General features: G+C 50.3%; 2 protein-coding genes across 2 annotated transcripts; one reads left to right on the forward strand and one right to left on the reverse strand.

Moving 5' to 3' along the window:
- Positions 1-2,005: 2,005 nt before the first annotated feature.
- Positions 2,006-3,683, reverse strand: LOC136628684 (gastrula zinc finger protein XlCGF71.1-like). Its single transcript, XM_066604790.1, has 3 exons — positions 3,671-3,683; positions 2,177-2,374; positions 2,006-2,124 (listed from the first exon to the last, which is right to left on the reverse strand). Exons 1-3 carry the CDS (start codon positions 3,681-3,683, stop codon positions 2,006-2,008), a joined length of 330 nt encoding a protein of 109 aa, XP_066460887.1.
- A 2,799-nt stretch (positions 3,684-6,482) lies between these two features.
- On the forward strand, positions 6,483-18,998 carry MTRR (5-methyltetrahydrofolate-homocysteine methyltransferase reductase). Its single transcript, XM_066602290.1, has 2 exons — positions 6,483-6,570; positions 15,561-18,998. The coding sequence occupies exon 2, from the start codon at positions 15,616-15,618 to the stop codon at positions 17,683-17,685; it is 2,070 nt and encodes a 689-aa protein (XP_066458387.1). The 5' UTR covers positions 6,483-6,570; positions 15,561-15,615; the 3' UTR covers positions 17,686-18,998.
- Positions 18,999-23,395: the final 4,397 nt, after the last annotated feature.

Here is a 23,395-nt window from a genome sequence, read left to right on the forward strand (position 1 = left end):
TAACAGAGGACATGAGAGCAGCGTGTGCTCCACCGCACCCAGCCGAGGACTAGCAGACATAAAGGAAGACATGAGAGCAGCGTGTGCTCCACCGCACGTAGCAGAGGCCTAGCAGACATAAAAGAGAACATGAAAGCAGCGTGTGCTCCGCAGCACTCAGCAGAGGCCTAGCAGACATAAGAGAGGACTTGAGAGCAGCGCGTGCTTTGCAGCACCCAGCAGAGGCTTAGAATACATAATAGAGGACATGAGAATAGCGTGTGCTCTGCAGCACCCAGCAGAGGCTTAGAATACATAATAGAGGACATGAGAGTAGCGTGTGCTCTGCAGCACCCAGCAGAGGCCTAGCAAACATAAGAGAAGACATGAGAGCAGCGTGTGCTCCGCAGCATACAGGAGAGGCCTGGCAGACATAAGAGAGGACTTGAGAGCAGCGTGTGCTCCGCAGTACCCAGCAGAAGCCTAGCAGACATAAGAGAGGACATGAGAGCAGTGTGTGCTCTGCAGCACCCAGCAGAGGCCTAGCAGACATAAGAGAGGACATGAGACCACGTGCAGGCAGCCATAGAGGAATTATGTCCTAAGTGCTGTCCCCATGCTGGGGGAGCAGCACAGCAATAAGAGGTGATGGCAGGACCTGGATAATGGGGGCAGTAACTGGTCAACCAAAAGGGCAGAAAATTCACAGACTGTGGAATGAGGCAGGGGTTCAGTCCCAAAATAGATGACTGTGAAGTGGATCCAGAAATTGAAAGCTGCCAAATATGTGAGGTCGGCTTACAGTAACTACTGTCAGACTTGACAGACTTTATGGACTGTGACGGAGGAACTCGACTAGTGATTAGGTGTTATGTAATGTGGGGGTTAACATGGTGTACTGGTTATGCAGGGGTTAATACTGTGTATGTACCTGTATGATAGGGCACTTCATGGAGGCGATATTCGCATTAGAGAAACTATAATATGGAGGTGATGTGCCATATTCAGTGCAGCTCTGTGTGATGTACCTTAAGCACTCACAGTGCGTCAAGTCTACTAGTAGGTGGAGCTCTGAAAGTGCATGTAGATGATGGATTATACGCCACCATTGGTGCATTGAAGCCTTTCTAAGGGTTAAGACATTTTGTTAACGTGGAATGCTGGTTAAAACTTATGCAACATTCAGGTTCCGCACCGTCCTATGGAGCAGAAATATATACCGGTTCTTGCGAAATAAAAGTTTAATTTGTTAAAAAAATATCCGGCCTCCAGCTCTGTCAGCTGCGGCGCCATCCTGAACCTGCTGTCACCCCCGCATCGGCAACTGATATATTCTATCTGCATTCTATTTGCTTCCTAGATAACAGATGGATATTGTAATTCCACACATTTCTTCTTCATCGTTTAGTGCGCTGGATTGCTTTCTGTTCTACATCTCACTCAACTTTAATGGTAACTTCTAGAATAAACTTGTTCTGTCAATAAAACAAGTTACAGAGAAATAAAGAAAAGTTGCTCCTCCCCTACGTCAATTCCCTGATATATAACAATAGTAAAAATGGGATAGCGCATTCAAAGTAAGTGGTGAAACATTGCTATTGCTACATAATTGATTGGATGTGTGTTTGGTTAATCATGTAGGATTATACTGTGTCTGTGCTGCTTTTCCTTCAGCAATTTAGATGTTAAATTCTTTATCTTGCATATTTATAGTTTGTTTATTTCTTTGACCAGTGGTAGTAGCTGAATTATAATAGATTTGAAGTATTGTAATTGAATACATGCCCCTATAAAAACTGATGCCTGTCAATCAATAAACAGATAACGTTGGATCACATCCCATGTTGTTGTGGTGAGAGTCAATCTCCTGAGCTCAGCTTACCTCTAACTAAGAATTTGGAACCCAAAAGCATATTGTATGGCAAATATTAATTTTCGCATTAACATTTCTAACAAGAACTGGTTTATTAGTGAAGCCTTTCCCACATTGTGAACATGAAAATTGTGCCTTTCCTGTGTGACTTCTCTAATGTGAAACAAGAGTAAAACATATCTCACATTCTGAACATGAATATGGCTTCAACCCTGTCTGAATTCTCTGGTGTCTAGCAAGAACTGATTTATTAGTGAAGTATTTCCCACAACCTGAACATAAAAATGGCTACTCTCAGGTATGATTTCAAATTAAAGCATTTGCCACATTCTACACATGAAAACTGCTTCGTTCCTCTGTGAGTTTTCTGATCTAGAACAAGAACTGATTTCTGAGCAAAACATTTTCCCCATTTTGCACATAAAAACGGCTTCTCTCCTGAGTTCTCCGACGTCCATCGAGTTGCGATTAATAAAAAAAAAAAACATCCGCCACATACTGAACATAAAAATGGCTTCTCTGCTGCGAGAAAATCGTGGCAAATCGCATTTATGTTCAAACGATTTTCTCACGCGAAAGACAATAAGAGCTTCTACTGTTAAAAACACATTGCATGAGAATCGCAATTTCATGCATTGCGATGTGATAATTCGGAGGCTCCACAGGGAAACATGGGAGATGAAAAGAAGCAAAACGTAGTAAGATGGGGCATGCTGTGATTTCCAAATCTTGCCACATCGCATGACAGAAAACATGGCAGATGGGAAAGAAGTCATTGAAATGCACGGGTTCCATAATTCTGCGTTTTCACTCGCTCTCACATTGCGACAAAATTGTGTGATTTTATCGCCCGTGTGAAGGCAGCCTTATAATGAATAAAACGTCACCACCGGTACTTATTACAACCGCAGAATGTGCTCTAAGATGCTGGCAATCGTACGCAGCCGGAATAAAGAAGAGCCGTGCGGTTACCCGCTGGCATCAGACGGGCGTGACCAATGGCCGGTGTTTCTGTTACTGATCTGTCGCAGCTTTGTCTCACGTTCAGCGTCACGTTTATTTGTTGGACGCGCTGACTTTGTATTTTGCTGCCTGCCCTTTGGAGAGGTCCTTCATGTTGATTGGCGGGGTCTTCAGCTCGGAAGCTGGCTGCTGCCACCGAGCCCCTTGGAGACAATTGGCGATATTGTAAAAAGCAAGGACATGCTGCGATTGTTTTTTTTTCATGCAGCATCGCAGGACTGAAAGCATTGCAAATGTAAGGTGACCAGATTTTCCGAGGGTCAAAGCGAGACAAAGGGTTGTGGTCAGGGGCGGGGCATAGGGTTGTGGTCAGGGGTGGGGCAGATGAGTGGGGTCAGGGGCGGGGCTTATCACAGCATATGAATTTTACCTCCGTCGTTATAAAAAGTACAGGGCCGTTTCAAAAAAAGGCAGGGAGGAAATATACAGCATTTCAACATCCAGAATACATACCATTGGGGCGGATTTTGACTGATAATCAACTGCATATCCGCAGCGGATATCATATTATGCGGCGCTCCCCCTCACCTCGTCTGCAGGCTTCCAGCTGTCAGCACTCCCCGGCTTCCCGGTCACAGCAGCCTGCATTGGCTTCAGCTGACCATGTCACTGGAAACCGAGAGCAGGGGAGCATTGACAGCGGGAAGTCCTCGGAGGAGGGCAGGGGGAGCGCCGCTGCGTATATGCAGCTGATTTCTAGTCGAAATTTGCACCAATGGTAAAGATTTTTACTGTTTTTTTAGATGCGGAATTAACTGCGGAAATTTACGCTGCAGACATTCCCAGCATTCCTACCATGTGTAAACATACCCTAAGTCAGCTAGAGGTATGCTGCCACGTGCAGAGTGACCTCACTAGTAATAGTGTCCACTATACCAGCCCCAGCAATAATAGTGACCCCCACAGTGACCTCACTGGTAATAGTGTCCCCTATACCAGTCCCAGCAATAATAGTGACCCCCACAGTGACCTCACTAGTAATAGTGTCCCTATACCAGCCCCAGCAATAATAGTGGCCCCAACAGTGGCCTTAGTAATAGTGCCCCTATACCTGCCCCAGCAATAATAGTGACCTGCAAAGTAGCCCCAGTAGAATTAGTGCCCCCCTATAGCAGTCCCAGCAATAATAGTGACCCCTACAGGGACCTCACTAGTAATAGTGTTCCCTATACCAGCCCTAGCAATAATAGTGACCTGCAAAGTAGCCCCAGTAGAATTAGTGCCCCCCTATACCAGTCCCAGCAATAATAGTGACCCCAACAGTGGCCTTAGTAGTAATAGTGTCCCCTATACCAGCCTCAGCAATAATAGTGACCCCCACAGTAGCCCCAGTAGAATTAGTGCCCCCTATACCAGCCCCAGCAATAATAGTGACCCCCACACTGACCTCACTAGTAATAGTGTCCCCTATACCAGCCCCAGCAATAATAGTGACTCCCACAGTAGCCCCAGTAGAATTAGTGCCCCCCTATACCAGCCCCAGTAATAATAGTGACCCCCACAGTAGCCCCAGTAGAATTAGTGCCCCCCTATACCAGCCCCAGTAATAATAGTAACCCCCACAGTGGCCTTAGTAGTAATAGTGTCCCCTATACCAGCCCCAGCAATAATAGTGACCCCTACAGTGACCTCACTAGTAATAGTGCCCCCTATACCAGCCCCAGCAATAATAGTGACCCCCTACAGTGACCTCACTAGTAATAGTGCCCCCTTTACCAGCCCCAGCAATAATAGTGACCCCACAGTGACCTCACTAGTAATAGTGCCCCCCTATACCAGTCACAGCAATAATAGTGACCCCCACAGTAGCATTAGTAGTAATAGTGCCCCCCTATACCAGCCCCAGCAATAATAGTGACCCCCACAGTGACCTCACTAGTAATAGTGTCCGCTATACCAGCTCCAGCAATAATAGTGGCCCCAACCGTAGTCCCAGTAGAATTAGTGCCCCCCTATACCAGCCCCAGCAATAATAGCGACCCCCACAGTGACCTCACTGGTAATAGTGTCCCCTATACCAGTCCCAGCAATAATAGTGACCCCCACAGTAGCCCCAGTAGAATTAGTGCCCCCCTATACCAGCCCCAGCAATAATAGTGACCCCCACAGTGACCTCACTAGGAATAGTGTCCCCTATACCAGTCCAGCAATAATAGTGACCCCCCCACAGTGACCTCACTAGTAATAGTGTCCCCTATACCAGCCAAAGCAATAATAGTGACCCCCACAGTGACCTCACTAGTAATAGTGTCCCCTATACCAGCCCCAGCAATAATAGTGACCCCCACAGTAGCCCCAGTAGAATTAGTGCCCCCCTATACCAGCCCCAGCAATAATAGTGACCCCAACAGTGGCCTTAGTAGTAATAGTGACCCCTATACCAGTCCCAGCAATAGTAGTGACCCCCACAGTGACCTCACTAGTAATAGTGTCCCCTATACCAGTCCCAGCAATAATAGTGACCCCCACAGTGACCTCACTAGTAATAGTGTCCCCTATACCAGCCCCAGCAATAATAGTGACCCCCACAGTAGCCCCAGTAGAATTAGTGCCCCCCTATACCAGCCCCAGCAATAATAGTGACCCCAACAGTGGCCTTAGTAGTAATAGTGTCCCCTATACCAGCCCCAGCAATAATAGTGACCCCTACAGTGACCTCACTAGTAATAGTGTCCCTATACCAGCCACAGCAATAATAGTGACCCCAACAGTGGCCTTAGTAGTAATAGTGTCCCCTGTACCAGCCCAGCAATAATAGTGACCCCAACAGTGACCTCACTTGTAATAGTGTCCCCTATACCAGCCCCAGCACTAATAGTGACCCCCACAGTGACCTCACTAGTAATAGTGTCCCCTATACCAGCCCCAGCAATAATAGTGACCCCCCCCCCCCCCACAGTAGCCTTTTTAACAGACCCCATAATTGTGATGGGGTGCATTAAAAAAAACTTGAAAACACATAAAAATGGAACAGACAGCTGTTGAAAATCGTGGTGTTAGAAGCGCAGCATTGTAGCGCAGGTCTGTGAGACCCTGTGGGAGGGCTGTACCTCCGGACACTGTGCTATTCGCTGTGAGGCCGGCCTCAGGGTGCAGTCACAATATCCGGCCCCATGCGGTCTGGCGAGGCGTCGCTTGTGACGAGAGCGCGCTGCTTTCAATGTGTTTATTTACACGGGCGATTTTTCTCTCGGACTGATGGGCAGCAATTGATAAATGGCAGCCTGCCCACCAAACACTGCCTGCTTCACAATCGCCATTATCCTCTATGGCCGTGTAGACGCCTTTTTCACGCCGGTGCAAATGTTCTATTTTTCCTACTTCTACTACATGCTATTCTGACACACGGCAGAGAAGGGGTGCGCAAAACACATCGGATCGCAGGAGAAAGTACACGATGAAGAGTGCGATATCGGCCCGAGGTTCTGAATGATATCACGCCCGCTTGTGCGAACGCACTGCGAGAAACAGCGGCGAACACTGCGCTCTACAGGCAGTGTAGTAACACCAAAGACCATTAGATGGCAGCAGAATGACTCCAGGAAATCAAGCACCAGTGCATTAATGGTTAAACAGAACTGTCTCCGCCCAGGAAGAGAGCCAATAGGGAACAAGCACATGCTGCCCCAACCAAGATGGCCGACGGCGTGCTCCTCTGTGGACAGTGCCGCCACCAGAAGAGACTAACCTAACAGGTAAGTGCACCATAACACAGGCGGAGCGCTGCCAGCAGGCACATGGCGCAGCGAGTCGCCCCCGTCCGGCCGCGGGCAGACATGCGGTTTTGGTGCAGCTTTTGAAGCCACAACCAGGAGTTGATCCTGAAGGCGCCGCGTCCGTCCATCTGTCCGTCCGTCACCGGCCCCACCGGGGTTAACCTTCAAAACCGTGTAGAAAAAACCTGCGCGGGGGCGGAGCTCTGGGGGGGGGGGCGTCTCATTAACCCTTCCACCGCTGAACCCCTTGTTTTTTGTATCCTCCCCAGAACTACAAGGTGTATATTATAATAGCGCCATCAGCATATTAACCCTCCGCCCCCCAAAGGAGGCGTATAAAACCTGATCTGTGAATGATGAGAGTTGTGGTGTGATTAGTTGTGCGGCCCCTGACGCCCGCCGTCGCCCCCTGGAGACGTGGGGCCTCTTGCACGCCCGCCGTCGCCTCCGTCTGCAGTGATGTCGTGAGCGATGAAACTGAGCGCTGCGGAGGGGATCCGGGTGTCTTCAGTGATGAATCCAGGCTTAGTCTGGGCGCTGACGACGGAGACCACAGTGTGCCGCCTCAATCCTGCCTCTGCTGTGGCGTGGCACACTGCCCCCTGCTGGTGTGATGGTCTGGGCATCCATCACATCCAACAGTAGGTCCCCCCTAGTGGTGATAAGAGGGACAATGACCGCTCAGTGATATGTTCAGGACGCATATTAGCAGTTTACGCTTAGGTTAAGCAGCGCTGCTGATTAGAGACACCTGATTGGCTCTTCGGCAGCACGTGACTACACAGCGTGCATGCGCATTGCCTTCAGCAGCCGTGCACTACACACTACAGTTAAGCAGCACGGGGTTAGGTTTAGGGTTAGGTTTAGTGTTTACGGTTAGTGGTTAGGGTTAGGTTTAGGTAATCCTAACCCTAACCCTAACCCCGTGCTGCTTAACTGTAGTGTGTAGTGCACGGCTGCTGAAGGCAATGCGCATGCACGCTGTGTAGTCACATGGTGCCGAAGAGCCAATCAGGTGGCTCTAATCAGCAGCGCTGCTTAACCTAAGCGTAAACTGCTAATATGCGTTCAGGACATCCTGCAGCCACATGTGTTCCTCTCATGGCGGCTTCCAGCAGGATAATGCTCGGCCGCACACACAAGGGGGTCACAGGAGCCCCCACAACACTGTCACACTTCCGTGGCTGCCCGGTCACCGGATATATCACTAATAGGACATGTATGGGAACATCTGGGGGCGACAACTTCCACAGCCTACAAGATTACATGAACTAGAGGCTCAATTAGCACAAATGTGGAGCTTGTATGCCTCCATGGCCCCCCGTATCACATCTTGTATCCAAGCTAGAGGCGGTACAACAGGGTACTAGAGCCTCCATGCCCCCCGTATCACATCTTGTATCCAAGCTAGAGGCGGTACAACAGGGTACTAGAGCCTCCATGCCCACCCGTATCACATCTTGTATCCAAGCTAGAGGCGGTACAACAGGGTACTAGAGCCTCCATGCCCACCTGTATCACATCTTGTATCCAAGCTAGAGGCGGTACAACAGGGTACTAGAGCCTCCATGCCCACCCGTATCACATCTTGTATCCAAGCTAGAGGTGGTACAACAGGGTACTAGAGCCTCCATGCCCACCTGTATCACATCTTGTATCCAAGCTAGAGGCGGTACAACAGGGTACTAGAGCCCCCATGCCCACCTGTATCACATCTTGTATCCAAGCTAGAGGCGGTACAACAGGGTACTAGAGCCCCCATGCCCACCTGTATCACATCTTGTATCCAAGCTAGAGGTGGTACAACAGGGTACTAGAGCCTCCATGCCTGCCTGTATCACATCTTGTATCCAAGCTAGAGGACGTACAACAGGGTACTAGAGCCTCCATGCCCACCTGTATCACATCTTGTATCCAAGCTAGAGGTGGTACAGCAGGGTACTAGAGCCTTCATCTCCTATGTATCACATCTTGTATCCAAGCTAGAAGTGCTACAACAGGGTACTAGAGCCTCCATGCCCGCCCGTATCACATCTTGTATCCAAGCTAGAGGCGGTACAACAGGGAACTAGAGCCTCCATGCTCGCCTGTATCACATCTTGTATCCAAGCTAGAGGTGGTACAGCAGGGTACTAGAGCCTTCATCTCCTATGTATCACATCGTGTATCCAAGCTAGAGGCGGTACAACAGGGTACTAGAGCATCCATGCCTGCCCGTATCACATCTTGTATCCAAGCTAGAGGCGGTACAACAGGGTACTAGAGCCTCCATGCCTGCCTGTATCACATCTTGTATCCAAGCTAGAGGCGGTACAACAGGGTACTAGAGCCTCCATGCCCGCCGTATCACATCTTGTATCCAAGCTAGAGGCGGTACAACAGGGTACTAGAGCCTCCATGCCCACCTGTATCACATCTTGTATCCAAGCTAGAGGTGGTACAACAGGGTACTAGAGCCTCCATGCCTGCCTGTATCACATCTTGTATCCAAGCTAGAGGACGTACAACAGGGTACTAGAGCCTCCATGCCCACCTGTATCACATCTTGTATCCAAGCTAGAGGTGGTACAGCAGGGTACTAGAGCCTTCATCTCCTATGTATCACATCTTGTATCCAAGCTAGAAGTGCTACAACAGGGTACTAGAGCCTCCATGCCCGCCCGTATCACATCTTGTATCCAAGCTAGAGGCGGTACAACAGGGAACTAGAGCCTCCATGCTCGCCTGTATCACATCTTGTATCCAAGCTAGAGGTGGTACAGCAGGGTACTAGAGCCTTCATCTCCTATGTATCACATCGTGTATCCAAGCTAGAGGCGGTACAACAGGGTACTAGAGCATCCATGCCTGCCCGTATCACATCTTGTATCCAAGCTAGAGGCGGTACAACAGGGTACTAGAGCCTCCATGCCTGCCCGTATCACATCTTGTATCCAAGCTAGAGGCGGTACAACAGGGTACTAGAGCCCCCATGCCCACCTGTATCACATCTTGTATCCAAGCTAGAGGCGGTACAACAGGGTACTAGAGCCCCCATGCCCACCTGTATCACATCTTGTATCCAAGCTAGAGGCGGTACAACAGGGTACTAGAGCCCCCATGCCCACCTGTATCACATCTTGTATCCAAGCTAGAGGTGGTACAACAGGGTACTAGAGCCTCCATGCCTGCCTGTATCACATCTTGTATCCAAGCTAGAGGACGTACAACAGGGTACTAGAGCCTCCATGCCCACCTGTATCACATCTTGTATCCAAGCTAGAGGTGGTACAGCAGGGTACTAGAGCCTTCATCTCCTATGTATCACATCTTGTATCCAAGCTAGAAGTGCTACAACAGGGTACTAGAGCCTCCATGCCCGCCCGTATCACATCTTGTATCCAAGCTAGAGGCGGTACAACAGGGAACTAGAGCCTCCATGCTCGCCTGTATCACATCTTGTATCCAAGCTAGAGGTGGTACAGCAGGGTACTAGAGCCTTCATCTCCTATGTATCACATCGTGTATCCAAGCTAGAGGCGGTACAACAGGGTACTAGAGCATCCATGCCTGCCCGTATCACATCTTGTATCCAAGCTAGAGGCGGTACAACAGGGTACTAGAGCCTCCATGCCTGCCCGTATCACATCTTGTATCCAAGCTAGAGGCGGTACAGCAGGGTACTAGAGCCTTCATCTCCTATGTATCACATCGTGTATCCAAGCTAGAGGCGGTACAACAGGGTACTAGAGCCTCCATGCCTGCCCGTATCACATCTTGTATCCAAGCTAGAGGCGGTACAACAGGGTACTAGAGCCTCCATGCCTGCCTGTATCACATCTTGTATCCAAGCTAGAGGCGGTACAACAGGGTACTAGAGCCGCCATGCCCCCCGTATCACATCTTGTATCCAAGCTACAGGTGGTACAACAGGGTACTAGAGCCTCCATGCCCGCCTGTATCACATCTTGTATCCAAGCTACAGGTGGTACAACAGGGTACTAGAGCCTCCATGCCTGCCTGTATCACATCTTGTATCCAAGCTAGAGGTGGTACAACAGGGTACTAGAGCCTCCATGCCCACCTGTATCACATCTTGTATCCAAGCTACAGGTGGTACAACAGGGTACTAGAGCCTCCATGCTCACCCGTATCACATCTTGTATCCAAGCTAGAGGCGGTACAACAGGGTACTAGAGCCTCCATGCCCACCTGTATCACATCTTGTATCCAAGCTAGAGGTGCTACAACAGGGTACTAGAGCCTCCATGCCCGCCCGTATCACATCTTGTATCCAAGCTAGAGGTGATACAACAGGGTACTAGAGCCTCCATGCCCGCCTGTATCACATCTTGTATCCAAGCTACAGGTGGTACAACAGGGTACTAGAGCCTCCATGCTCACCCGTATCACATCTTGTATCCAAGCTAGAGGCGGTACAACAGGGTACTAGAGCCTCCATGCCCACCTGTATCACATCTTGTATCCAAGCTAGAGGTGCTACAACAGGGTACTAGAGCCTCCATGCCCACCCGTATCACATCTTGTATCCAAGCTAGAGGCGGTGCAACAGGGAACTAGAGCCTCCATGCTCGCCTGTATCACATCTTGTATCCAAGCTAGAGGTGGTACAGCAGGGTACTAGAGCCTTCATCTCCTATGTATCACATCGTGTATCCAAGCTAGAGGCGGTACAACAGGGTACTAGAGCCTCCATGCCCCCCGTATCACATCTTGTATCCAAGCTACAGGTGGTACAACAGGGTACTAGAGCCTCCATGCCCGCCTGTATCACATCTTGTATCCAAGCTAGAGGTGGTACAACAGGGTACTAGAGCCTCCATGCCCGCCTGTATCACATCTTGTATCCAAGCTACAGGTGGTACAACAGGGTACTAGAGCCTCCATGCCCGCCTGTATCACATCTTGTATCCAAGCTACAGGTGGTACAACAGGGTACTAGAGCCTCCATGCTCACCCGTATCACATCTTGTATCCAAGCTAGAGGCGGTACAACAGGGTACTAGAGCCTCCATGCCCGCCCGTATCACATCTTGTATCCAAGCTAGAGGCGGTGCAACAGGGAACTAGAGCCTCCATGCTCGCCTGTATCACATCTTGTATCCAAGCTAGAGGTGGTACAGCAGGGTACTAGAGCCTTCATCTCCTATGTATCACATCGTGTATCCAAGCTAGAGGCGGTACAACAGGGTACTAGAGCCTCCATGCCCCCCGTATCGCATCTTGTATCCAAGCTACAGGTGGTACAACAGGGTACTAGAGCCTCCATGCCCGCCTGTATCACATCTTGTATCCAAGCTAGAGGTGGTACAACAGGGTACTAGAGCCTCCATGCCCGCCTGTATCACATCTTGTATCCAAGCTACAGGTGGTACAACAGGGTACTAGAGCCTCCATGCCCGCCTGTATCACATCTTGTATCCAAGCTACAGGTGGTACAACAGGGTACTAGAGCCTCCATGCTCACCCGTATCACATCTTGTATCCAAGCTAGAGGCGGTACAACAGGGTACTAGAGCCTCCATGCCCACCCGTATCACATCTTGTATCCAAGCTAGAGGCGGTGCAACAGGGAACTAGAGCCTCCATGCTCGCCTGTATCACATCTTGTATCCAAGCTAGAGGTGGTACAGCAGGGTACTAGAGCCTTCATCTCCTATGTATCACATCGTGTATCCAAGCTAGAGGCGGTACAACAGGGTACTAGAGCCTCTATGCCCCCCGTATCACATCTTGTATCCAAGCTACAGGTGGTACAACAGGGTACTAGAGCCTCCATGCCCGCCTGTATCACATCTTGTATCCAAGCTACAGGTGGTACAACAGGGTACTAGAGCCTCCATGCTCACCCGTATCACATCTTGTATCCAAGCTAGAGGCGGTACAACAGGGTACTAGAGCCTCCATGCCCACCTGTATCACATCTTGTATCCAAGCTAGAGGTGCTACAACAGGGTACTAGAGCCTCCATGCCCGCCCGTATCACATCTTGTATCCAAGCTAGAGGCGGTACAACAGGGTACTAGAGCCTCCATGCCCGCCCGTATCACATCTTGTATCCAAGCTAGAGGCGGTGCAACATGGAACTAGAGCCTCCATGCTCGCCTGTATCACATCTTGTATCCAAGCTAGAGGTGGTACAGCAGGGTACTAGAGCCTTCATCTCCTATGTATCACATCGTGTATCCAAGCTAGAGGCGGTACAACAGGGTACTAGAGCCTCCATGCCTGCCCGTATCACATCTTGTATCCAAGCTAGAGGCGGTACAACAGGGTACTAGAGCCTCCATGCCTGCCTGTATCACATCTTGTATCCAAGCTAGAGGTGGTACAACAGGGTACTAGAGCCTCCATGCCACCTGTATCACATCTTGTATCCAAGCGAGAGGTGCTACAACAGGGTACTAGAGCCTCCATGCCTGCCTGTATCACATCTTGTATCCAAGCTAGAGGTGGTACAACAGGGTACTAGAGCCTCCATGCCCGCCTGTATCACATCTTGTATCCAAGCTACAGGTGGTACAACAGGGTACTAGAGCCTCCATGCCCGCCTGTATCACATCTTGTATCCAAGCTACAGGTGGTACAACAGGGTACTAGAGCCTCCATGCTCACCCGTATCACATCTTGTATCCAAGCTAGAGGCGGTACAACAGGGTACTAGAGCCTCCATGCCCACCCGTATCACATCTTGTATCCCAGCTTGAGGTGCTACAACAGGGTACTAGAGCCTCCATGCCCGCCCGTATCACATCTTGTATCCAAGCTAGAGGCGGTGCAACAGGGAACTAGAGCCTCCATGCTCGCCTGTATCACATCTTGTATCCAAGCTAGAGGTGGTACAGCAGGGTACTAGAGCCTTCATCTCCTATGTATCACATCGTGTATCCAAGCTAGAGGCGGTACAACAGGGTACTAGAGCATCCATGCCTGCCCGTATCACATCTTGTATCCAAGCTAGAGGCGGTACAACAGGGTACTAGAGCCTCCATGCCTGCCCGTATCACATCTTGTATCCAAGCTAGAGGCGGTACAACAGGGTACTAGAGCCTCCATGCCTGCCTGTATCACATCTTGTATCCAAGCTAGAGGTGGTACAACAGGGTACTAGAGCCTCCATGCCACCTGTATCACATCTTGTATCCAAGCTAGAGGTGGTACAGCAGGGTACTAGAGCCTTCATCTCCTATGTATCACATCGTGTATCCAAGCTAGAGGCGGTACAACAGGGTACTAGAGCCTCCATGCCTGCCTGTATCACATCTTGTATCCAAGCTAGAGGTGGTACAACCGGGTACTAGAGCCTTCATCTCCTATGTATCACATCGTGTATCCAAGCTAGAGGCGGTGCAACAGGGAACTAGAGCCTCCATGCTCGCCTGTATCACATCTTGTATCCAAGCTAGAGGTGGTACAGCAGGGTACTAGAGCCTTCATCTCCTATGTATCACATCGTGTATCCAAGCTAGAGGCGGTACAACAGGGTACTAGAGCATCCATGCCTGCCCGTATCACATCTTGTATCCAAGCTAGAGGCGGTACAACAGGGTACTAGAGCCTCCATGCCTGCCCGTATCACATCTTGTATCCAAGCTAGAGGCGGTACAACAGGGTACTAGAGCCTCCATGCCTGCCTGTATCACATCTTGTATCCAAGCTAGAGGTGGTACAACAGGGTACTAGAGCCTCCATGCCACCTGTATCACATCTTGTATCCAAGCTAGAGGTGGTACAGCAGGGTACTAGAGCCTTCATCTCCTATGTATCACATCGTGTATCCAAGCTAGAGGCGGTACAACAGGGTACTAGAGCCTCCATGCCTGCCTGTATCACATCTTGTATCCAAGCTAGAGGTGGTACAACCGGGTACTAGAGCCTTCATCTCCTATGTATCACATCGTGTATCCAAGCTAGAGGCGGTGCAACAGGGAACTAGAGCCTCCATGCTCGCCTGTATCACATCTTGTATCCAAGCTAGAGGTGGTACAGCAGGGTACTAGAGCCTTCATCTCCTATGTATCACATCGTGTATCCAAGCTAGAGGCGGTACAACAGGGTACTAGAGCATCCATGCCTGCCCGTATCACATCTTGTATCCAAGCTAGAGGCGGTACAACAGGGTACTAGAGCCTCCATGCCTGCCCGTATCACATCTTGTATCCAAGCTAGAGGCGGTACAAGAGGGTACTAGAGCCTCCATGCCTGCCTGTATCACATCTTGTATCCAAGCTAGAGGTGGTACAACAGGGTACTAGAGCCTCCATGCCACCTGTATCACATCTTGTATCCAAGCTAGAGGTGGTACAGCAGGGTACTAGAGCCTTCATCTCCTATGTATCACATCGTGTATCCAAGCTAGAGGCGGTACAACAGGGTACTAGAGCCTCCATGCCTGCCTGTATCACATCTTGTATCCAAGCTAGAGGTGGTACAACCGGGTACTAGAGCCTTCATCTCCTATGTATCACATCGTGTATCCAAGCTAGAGGCGGTGCAACAGGGAACTAGAGCCTCCATGCTCGCCTGTATCACATCTTGTATCCAAGCTAGAGGTGGTACAGCAGGGTACTAGAGCCTCCATGCCTGCCCGTATCACATCTTGTATCCAAGCTAGAGGCGGTACAACAGGGTACTAGAGGCTCCATGCCTGCCTGTATCACATTTTGTATCCAAGCTAGATGTGTGGCAAGGAATAAAGCTATCTCCTGTTCCCATATTTCCGGTGGTCCCATTGAAATGACGGGACAAGTGCCGCTGCTCTCACCAGACTCGTCGTCTGTGGGTGAGTGTCCCAGTGGTTGGACCCCCAGCGATCTGAAGGCTGTTCCCCCTGGATCTGGTATAGCTTTCAGTCCTTGCACATCCTGATGAGATGTCTCTGGCCTGTCCTCTGCTCTACACGTTGCTGTCTTCGCTTTATAGACTGGCCTTGAAGCCGATTTCTAACAAACTCTTCTCTTTCTTTCTAGAACAATATCTCCCATCTCCTTCGTCAGGACTGGACTCCTTCTCTGCGGGTCTGCGATGAGCGTCGCACTGAGGAGGAGATTCCTGCTACTCTATGGCACCCAGAAGGGACAATCACAAGCCATCGCTGAGGAGATAAGCCAACAGGCAGAGCAGTACGGGTTTGTGGCTGACGTAGTCTCACTGAAGGATGTCAATACGTTTAGCTTGGAGAACGAAAAGGATCCGGTGGTCTTCGTCATTTCTACCACCGGGACTGGAGATCCACCGGACGCTGCTCTAAAGTTTGTGAAGACCATTCGAAACAAGGAGCTACCAGATGACTACTTTGTCCATCTGCGATATGGACTATTGGCTCTCGGAGACTCTGAATACACCTATTTCTGCAATGGTGGAAAGGTTGTTGACCGGAGACTTGAAGAGTTGGGGGCCAAACATTTTTATGACACTGGCTATGCTGATGATTGTGTAGGCTTGGAGATGGTGGTAGACCCCTGGATTAAAGGCCTCTGGGATGCCTTAGATAGAGAGTTCTTATGTAGGGCCGGAAGTACCAAGACGATCAAGGTCTCCAACGATGCAACCAACGGAAACAAAAATATTATGGAAGTACCAGGAAATTTGGATTTGCACCTACAGACTATGAGCCTTGAAGGTGAACCGGGTACAAATGGCACATCCCTAAATAAAGCGGGGTCAGATGCCGGCAGCATCGAGCACTCACTTGTCCACTCGGTGCCGCCTCTGTGCCAGTGCAGCCTTAATATCCCGGCTCTGCCTCCTCCATTTTTGGACGCAGTTATTTTGGACTCGGTAGCAAAGGGAACTGATTTGCGTCGTCTTCACCCTGAAGATGAGATGTTCTCGGTTCCCATCAGGCAGGCTAAGAGACTCACAACTAAAGATGCCCTGAAAACCACTTTAATGTTGGAGCTTGACATTGCAAACACTACAATTGACCTCCAGCCGGGGGATTCCTTTAGCATCGTTTGTCCGAATCCTCCCGGCGAGGTGACCGATCTCATTGACAAGCTTGGATTGTCGGATAAGAAGGATCGCCAAGTCCACTTGACCGTTAAATCCGGGACAAAAAAGAGAGGGGCGGTCGTACCTGGTTATATCCCGGAAAACTGTTCTCTGGAATCCCTGCTGACATGGTGCCTCGAAATACGGGCAGCGCCAAAGAAGGCCTTTCTGCGGGCCCTGGCGGAGTGTGCGTCTGACGCTGCGGAGAAGAGGCGCTTGCTGGAACTCTGTAGCAAGCAGGGCAGTTCAGATTATAACGGCTTCATTAGAGACCGCGCCATCAGCGTGTTGGACCTTCTCAACACTTTCCCAAGCTGCCGGCCTCCATTAGACTTATTAGTAGAGCATCTCCCGAAATTACAGCCGCGGTCGTACTCCGCTGCCAGCTCCAGCCTGTTTCATCCAGGAAAGCTGTTCTTTCTCTTTAACGTTATGAGCTTTGAAGCTTGCTCAGGGCGAACGTTGCCGAGGAAAGGGGTGTGTACGGGCTGGCTCGCCGAACTTGCCAGAGGATATGTTGAAGAATCCGAGCCCGCGGCGATCACCGGCGGAGAACCACAGATAACCATGTTTATGCGGCCGTCTACCTTATTCCGATTGCCACCGGATTCGTCGGTCCCTATGATCATGGTTGGTCCGGGAACCGGAATCGCACCATATATTGGATTCTTGCAGCACAGAGAAACGCAGCGTCGACAGAAGCAAGAATGCGTATTTGGAGACACCTGGTTGTTTTTTGGTTGCCGCAGCCACCAGAAGGACTATCTATTTAGGGAGGAACTCAGGCGTTTTGTTGAAAGTGGTACATTAACCCGCTTAGAGGTGAGCTTCTCGAGAGAGCCGCCCGGCACCACCAATGACTGTGGGTCCAAATACGTTCAGGACAGCCTACGGCTTTTCTCTCGGGACGTTGTCCGAATACTGACCAAAGAAAACGGATGCTTTTATGTCTGCGGGGATGCAAAAAATATGGCGCAGGATGTTAACACGGCTTTAGTGGATATTCTCTGTGCTGAGCTGGGTGTGGACAAGCTGGAAGCCATGAAGACGCTCGCCTCATTAAAGAGTGAGCGCAGATATCTACAGGACATTTGGGGTTGAGCCTCCCTATTCTGCATTACCCGCTGCTCCCTTGACCACTGCAATTACCCGAATCCCGAAAACTCTGGAGGCGACTAGAGATTCTTCTAACTACTATAAAACCAAATGTTTACGACCCCGATGTGCCTGTCTAGTCGTCTATGCAAATGAGTGACGGAATAATCCTTTACAGCGCCACCTATTGGAAGGCAGTTAATATCCGACCTTTTAGCACATCTTACAACATGACTAGGGCTGTAAGCCAAACCAGAGTACCCAGATGCAGACAGCTGTATCAGGGGGTCTTGCCCCCTCATCCATGCATAGTAAGGTTCTAGTTGGCCAGGTGAGAGGCCATCAATATGAGTGCAGGTGGAGGCAATGCTTCTCATGGACAGCACCACAAGGGTACATGGAGGCTTCTAGGGAACCTGTCGGCACATTTGAGGCCCATAAAATACAGTATGCTGTTCCTTATACTCACCGGTTCCCCCGTGCCAGTGCTGGGCCCTGGAGAAATCAGTGGGCATACATGGCACAACTCAGAGGGCTATGTGCACGCTCTCTCGTTCGTCTACGTGGGACCATTCTCAAAAGAGTTGCACTGTTTGCTGATTTCATCGCAGCGCTGCATTGGGGGCCTCGGTGTGCCGGAGACACGGCTCCCCGAACCCCGTGTTCTCTCACCTTTCAGCCCCGTATGGTAATGGTCAGGGCTCAGGCATGCGGACGAGTTCCCTTCAGCCCCTTCATGGCCAGGACCTACATTTACATCCGGGTTGTGCAGGGTTTGTATGGAGCAACATCAGCAGCTGATCCCGCTTCCTACGTGGTAGGTTTCGGCCATCTTTGACAGCTGCCACCGTCCGCAACAGTCGTGATCAACGTCAGCCTTGATCAGGACTGTTGACCCTTTAAATGCCGACTTCAATTCTGACGGTGGCATTAAAATGCTCCAATTGTTATTCGGGGGTCCCAAACGTCCCCCGTGAGGTGCCATTCAGTTGACGTGGCAGACAGGGGCCTCCATTGCCTGTCAAGTCATGGTATGATGTAATATTTAAGTACTGCAGCATACTCTATGAGCGATCAAACGATCAGAAGTTCAAGTCCCTTGTTGGAACTAAAAACAATTATTTAAAAATGAGTTAAAAAAAAAACTTTGATTAGTAAGAATTAAAGGTAACAAAATCCTACCCCTGAAGTGATCAGGGGGCGAGCGCAGTGCTGGCACGCATGGACAGCCCTTCTTAACCGCTCAGTTACGCGGCACATTTTGGTCTTAAAGGGGTTGTCCCGCGGCAGCAAGTGGGGGTATACACTTCTGTATGGCCATAATAATGCACTTTGTAATATACATCGTGCATTAATTATGAGCCATACAGAAGTTATTCACTTACCTGTTCCGTTGCTGGCGTCCCCGTCGCCATGGTGCCGTCTAATTTCGGTGTCTTCTTGCTTTTTTAGACGCGCTTGCGCAGATGGGTCTTCTCCCTTCGGTTCGGCAACAGCGGCGTTTTGGCTCTGCCCCCTTGTACGCATCATCGCGTAGCTCCGCCTCCGTCACATGTGCCGATTCCAGGCAATCAGGAGGCTGGAATCGACATATGTGACAGGGGCGGAGTCAAAACGCCGCTGTTGCCGAGCTGAGCCGAAGGGAGAAGACCCATCTGCGCAAGCGCGTCTAAAAAAGCAAGAAGACACCGAAATTAGATGGAGCCATGGAGACGAGGACGCCAGCAACGGAGCAGGTAAGTGTATAACTTCTGTATGGCTCATATTTAATGCACGATGTATATTACAAAGTGCATTAATATGGCCATACAGAAGTGTATAGACCAACTTGCTATCGCGGGACAACCCTTTTAAGGACAATAAGGTTTTTGGAGGACTTTCCTCTCCATTGGCACGGCCGTATGGGGGCCGGTTTTTGGGTGGTGAACTGTAGTTTGTATTGGCACCATATTGGGCTGCACATGGCTTGTTCAATCACTTTTTATTGTGTTCTTTTAGGAAGTGAAATAATAAAAGTATTTTATCTCAGTTTTCCCCCCTCTTTTTATAGTATTTGCCGTACTGAATAAAAAGTATATTAATTTATTGTACGGGTCGTTACAGGCGCCAAACGTGTTTGTTTTTTTTGTTTTTTTTATATAGGGTTTTTAGGGGACTTGAACCTATGGTGCTCTGATAATACACTGCAATATTTTAGTACTGCAATGCATTTTGTCTTATAGCAATCACAGGCCAGAGCAGACCCAAATGCTATTGACTGGTGTTCAGCTGCCACGGCACCCCACTGGCCCTCATGTGGCAGAAGGAGTGCGTGTTAGGGGTTCACAGATGAGTCCAGCTGCCCAGAGTTTCTTCTGTAAACATGCCGCCTCTCCCTTGTGGTTGGCATTCTCACATCATCCACAAGCAGTGCCAAATCTCTTGCACTTGGTCTGCACATTCTAGGAGCTGAGCATCCGTAGAGAAGGCTGGCGCGTCTACCCACAGCGGGGTGAGTCACCCACACATGCCGCTGCCTGGGTGCGGGGTGCATGCAGGAGCTTTGGCGTGGCTTGTGGATATCTTAGTGATGTCATCCATGCCAATCAAAGGGTGAAGAGACCCAGGAGCAGCTGGAACGGTGAGGTCCACCTACTGGACCTAAATACCTGCCTTTCTACAGGTTGGCCAGGCGGATGGGCAGTGAAGGAGCCTGTTTAGATAACTTTGGGCTCTATTCAACTGCCGACCTTTCCTCTGGATAGCCAATGGATGTTCATGGATCCCCATCAGCTGATCGTCCGGCTGCTGTCCTCAGTGGACGGGGGAAGTGATTACATCGCTTCACTCCCATTGATATCATTGAGAGCGCTGCAGGGCTACTCCACCTCCTGCCCTGAGCAGCGCGGCGCTCCCATTGATTGCAGCGGCAGTGAAGCTAGCACTCCTCTCTGGTGCTGACGCTGTTCGGCCCGCTGCAGTGAAAGCAGGGATGGACAATCAGCTGATGGATGGGGAGCCAGAGCGGCGGCCCCCCTCCATGAACTACTGATGGTCAAGTCGGAGGATAGGTCATCAGTAGGAGAGCCCAGACAACCCCTGTAATCACTGATAAGGCGCTGCAAATGATTCCGAAGGGGAGGTAAGGCACTCCCTTTAAAGCACCCCTCCAGTTTCGGGATAACATTTTGCCCTGGGATCAGAGGGGCGGTTATATTTCCTGCTGTTGGTCTTTTGTGCCGATGTCCCTCAGATCTGCTGGTCCCATTATCAGTCCTCCAAGAGGGCTGACCATCTTCAGACAACCAAATGCCCACAGTGCATTGCTAGTGTTAGACGGTGACTGCCACCTGCTTAAGGTCACTCACCATGACTAGGTTGCAAATGAGTCATCGAACACCAACATCATGTTGCTGGACACATTCTACGCCTCCCGGGGGTACTGTCGACCTTTCATGGGATGATGCCCGGGATGATGCCCAAACTGCTGCCTTTGACCGTCAATGATGGGACTCTTTTGTTGCCCGATGTGTCGGAGGACCCGAGTCTGAGGAAGGGTTAGACTACCCATCCAGTGTGGCTGCTCTCTGGCCAGACAGGTAGCTAGAAAATTGGGATGGCCATCTTGGACGACTGGAAGCAGATCAGAGAGAAATCTGCAGAGACGAAGGGCCGCAGGGCCGCCACTTTATGGCTGGTTGCTGCATTTGGAGCCTCTTTTGGTAAATCTGTCAAATTGGATGGGAAGAATAGCGCAGCATGCAGAACCGTACGTCCCGTCTGCATTGGATCCATCACAGATTCCACCAAAGCCAGTAAAATGGCGCAACTCGCTGAACACCGTGCAGGACCCCCCCATAGACCCCATTAGAGTCAGTGCTGTCCGTCAGACATCATGGGGATCCATTACAGCCATGGACATCGGTTTCCTGCTACTTGTTCCTGATTGGGCGCTGGAGCGACATTGACTGCTTCTAGAGAGACTCAAGCATTCCTGAAGTATCACGAACCGTGGAGCGGACTGGTGCTTGGATGAAGTTATATAAACAAGCGCCAATTGTGAAAGGGGCGGGGCTCTAATAAAGGGGGCGGTCCATGTATGACTGCAGTAATATCTCCATGTGATCACAAATCGAGCGCCTCGAAGTTCTGAAACCACTTGTTCTTGCTCTTCTTCTCTCTACACTTGTTAACGGGGGTCTCCCACCATACAAGCCATTTCTCACTCACAGGACCCCCACAGCTCCTCATTTCAATGAGACCGTCAGACCGGCGAGCGCTTGAGCTCGCCCCCGCCAGCTGTCCCGCTGTAATGACTGTAGAGGCCATGTGACTGTGCGGACCCCCGTTCTCAGTACTGTGGGGTCCCAGCGAGCGGATCTCTACTGCTCAGCAAGTTATCACTTATGCTGTGGGCAAGTGCTGAGCGGCTTCCATGTGGCGCCCCCTGCAGTAGGTGCTCACACATGATTGGCTGCAGATTTCACACCTTCAATGTGAATCCAATTGAAAGGATGAAATCTGATGCAAATCATCATGTGAACACGCCTTTAGGTAAGGTGACCAGATTTTCCCTGGGTCAAAGCGGGACAGAGGGGTGTGGTCAGGGGCGGGGCTTATCACGACACAGGCTTTAACCTCCGTCATAAAAAGTAGAGGACCGTTTCAAAAAAGACAGGGAGCAAGTCATAATCTGAACCAGGGCTGCAGATTATGACTGGAGATCAGCCGTGTACCCGCAGCTGATGTCATACTATGCGGCGCTCCCCCCTCACCTCCTCCGAAGGCTTCCTGCTGTCAGCGCTCCCCGGATTCCGGTTCCCAGCTGCGTGTAGCGGCCTCACCTGACCAGCGACACCGCACCTGACCAGGCCGCTGGGGACAGGAAACTAGTGAGCGCTGACTGCAGGAAGACATTGGAGGGGAGGGCGAGCGCCGCAGAGTATGAAATCACCCGCGGGTACGTAGAGGATTTACAGTCAAATTCTGCACCAATAGTTTTTTGAATGTGGAACTTGCTGCAGAAATTTCCGCCACGTGTAAACATACCGTAAGTCAGCTTGGGATAGTGGCCTCAATAGTAATAGTGTCCCATATATCAGCCCCAGTAGTCCTAATAACCCTCACAGTGGCCCCAGTAGTAAGTGTCCCATATATCAGTCCCAATAGTGACCCCAAACAGTGGCCCCAGTAGTAATAGTGACGCCCACAGTGGCCTCAGTCCCTTATATCTACCCCAGTAGTATTAGTGACGCCCACAGTGGCCTCAGCAGTAATAGTGTCCCCAACAGTAGCCACAGTGTCCGCTATATCAGCTCCAGTAATAGTGACCCTCACAGTGTCCCCGATATCAGTCCTAGCAGTCATAATGGCCTCAGTAATGAGTGGCCCTAGTAGTAATAGTGATCCCCCCATAGTGGCCTCAGTAATAATAGTGACACCAGCAGTAGTAATAGTGACCACCATAATGGCCTCAGTAGTAGTTGTGATCCCCGCGGTAGCCTCAATAGTAATAGCAACCCTATAGTGGGCCCAGTAGTGATACTGACCCCACAGTGGCCTTAGTAATAGTAATGACCCTCGCAGTGGCCTCAGTAGTAAAAGTGACCCCCACAGTGGCTTTATCAGTAATAGTGACCCTCACAATCGCTTCAGTAGTAATAGTGACCCCAACCGTGGCCTCAGTAGTAATGGTGACCCCTATATCAATAGTAGGCCTCAAAGTGTCCCCAGTAGT

The sequence above is a fragment of the Eleutherodactylus coqui genome, chromosome 5 (assembly GCF_035609145.1).
Source record: "Eleutherodactylus coqui strain aEleCoq1 chromosome 5, aEleCoq1.hap1, whole genome shotgun sequence".
Taxonomy (NCBI): Eukaryota; Metazoa; Chordata; class Amphibia; order Anura; family Eleutherodactylidae; genus Eleutherodactylus; species Eleutherodactylus coqui.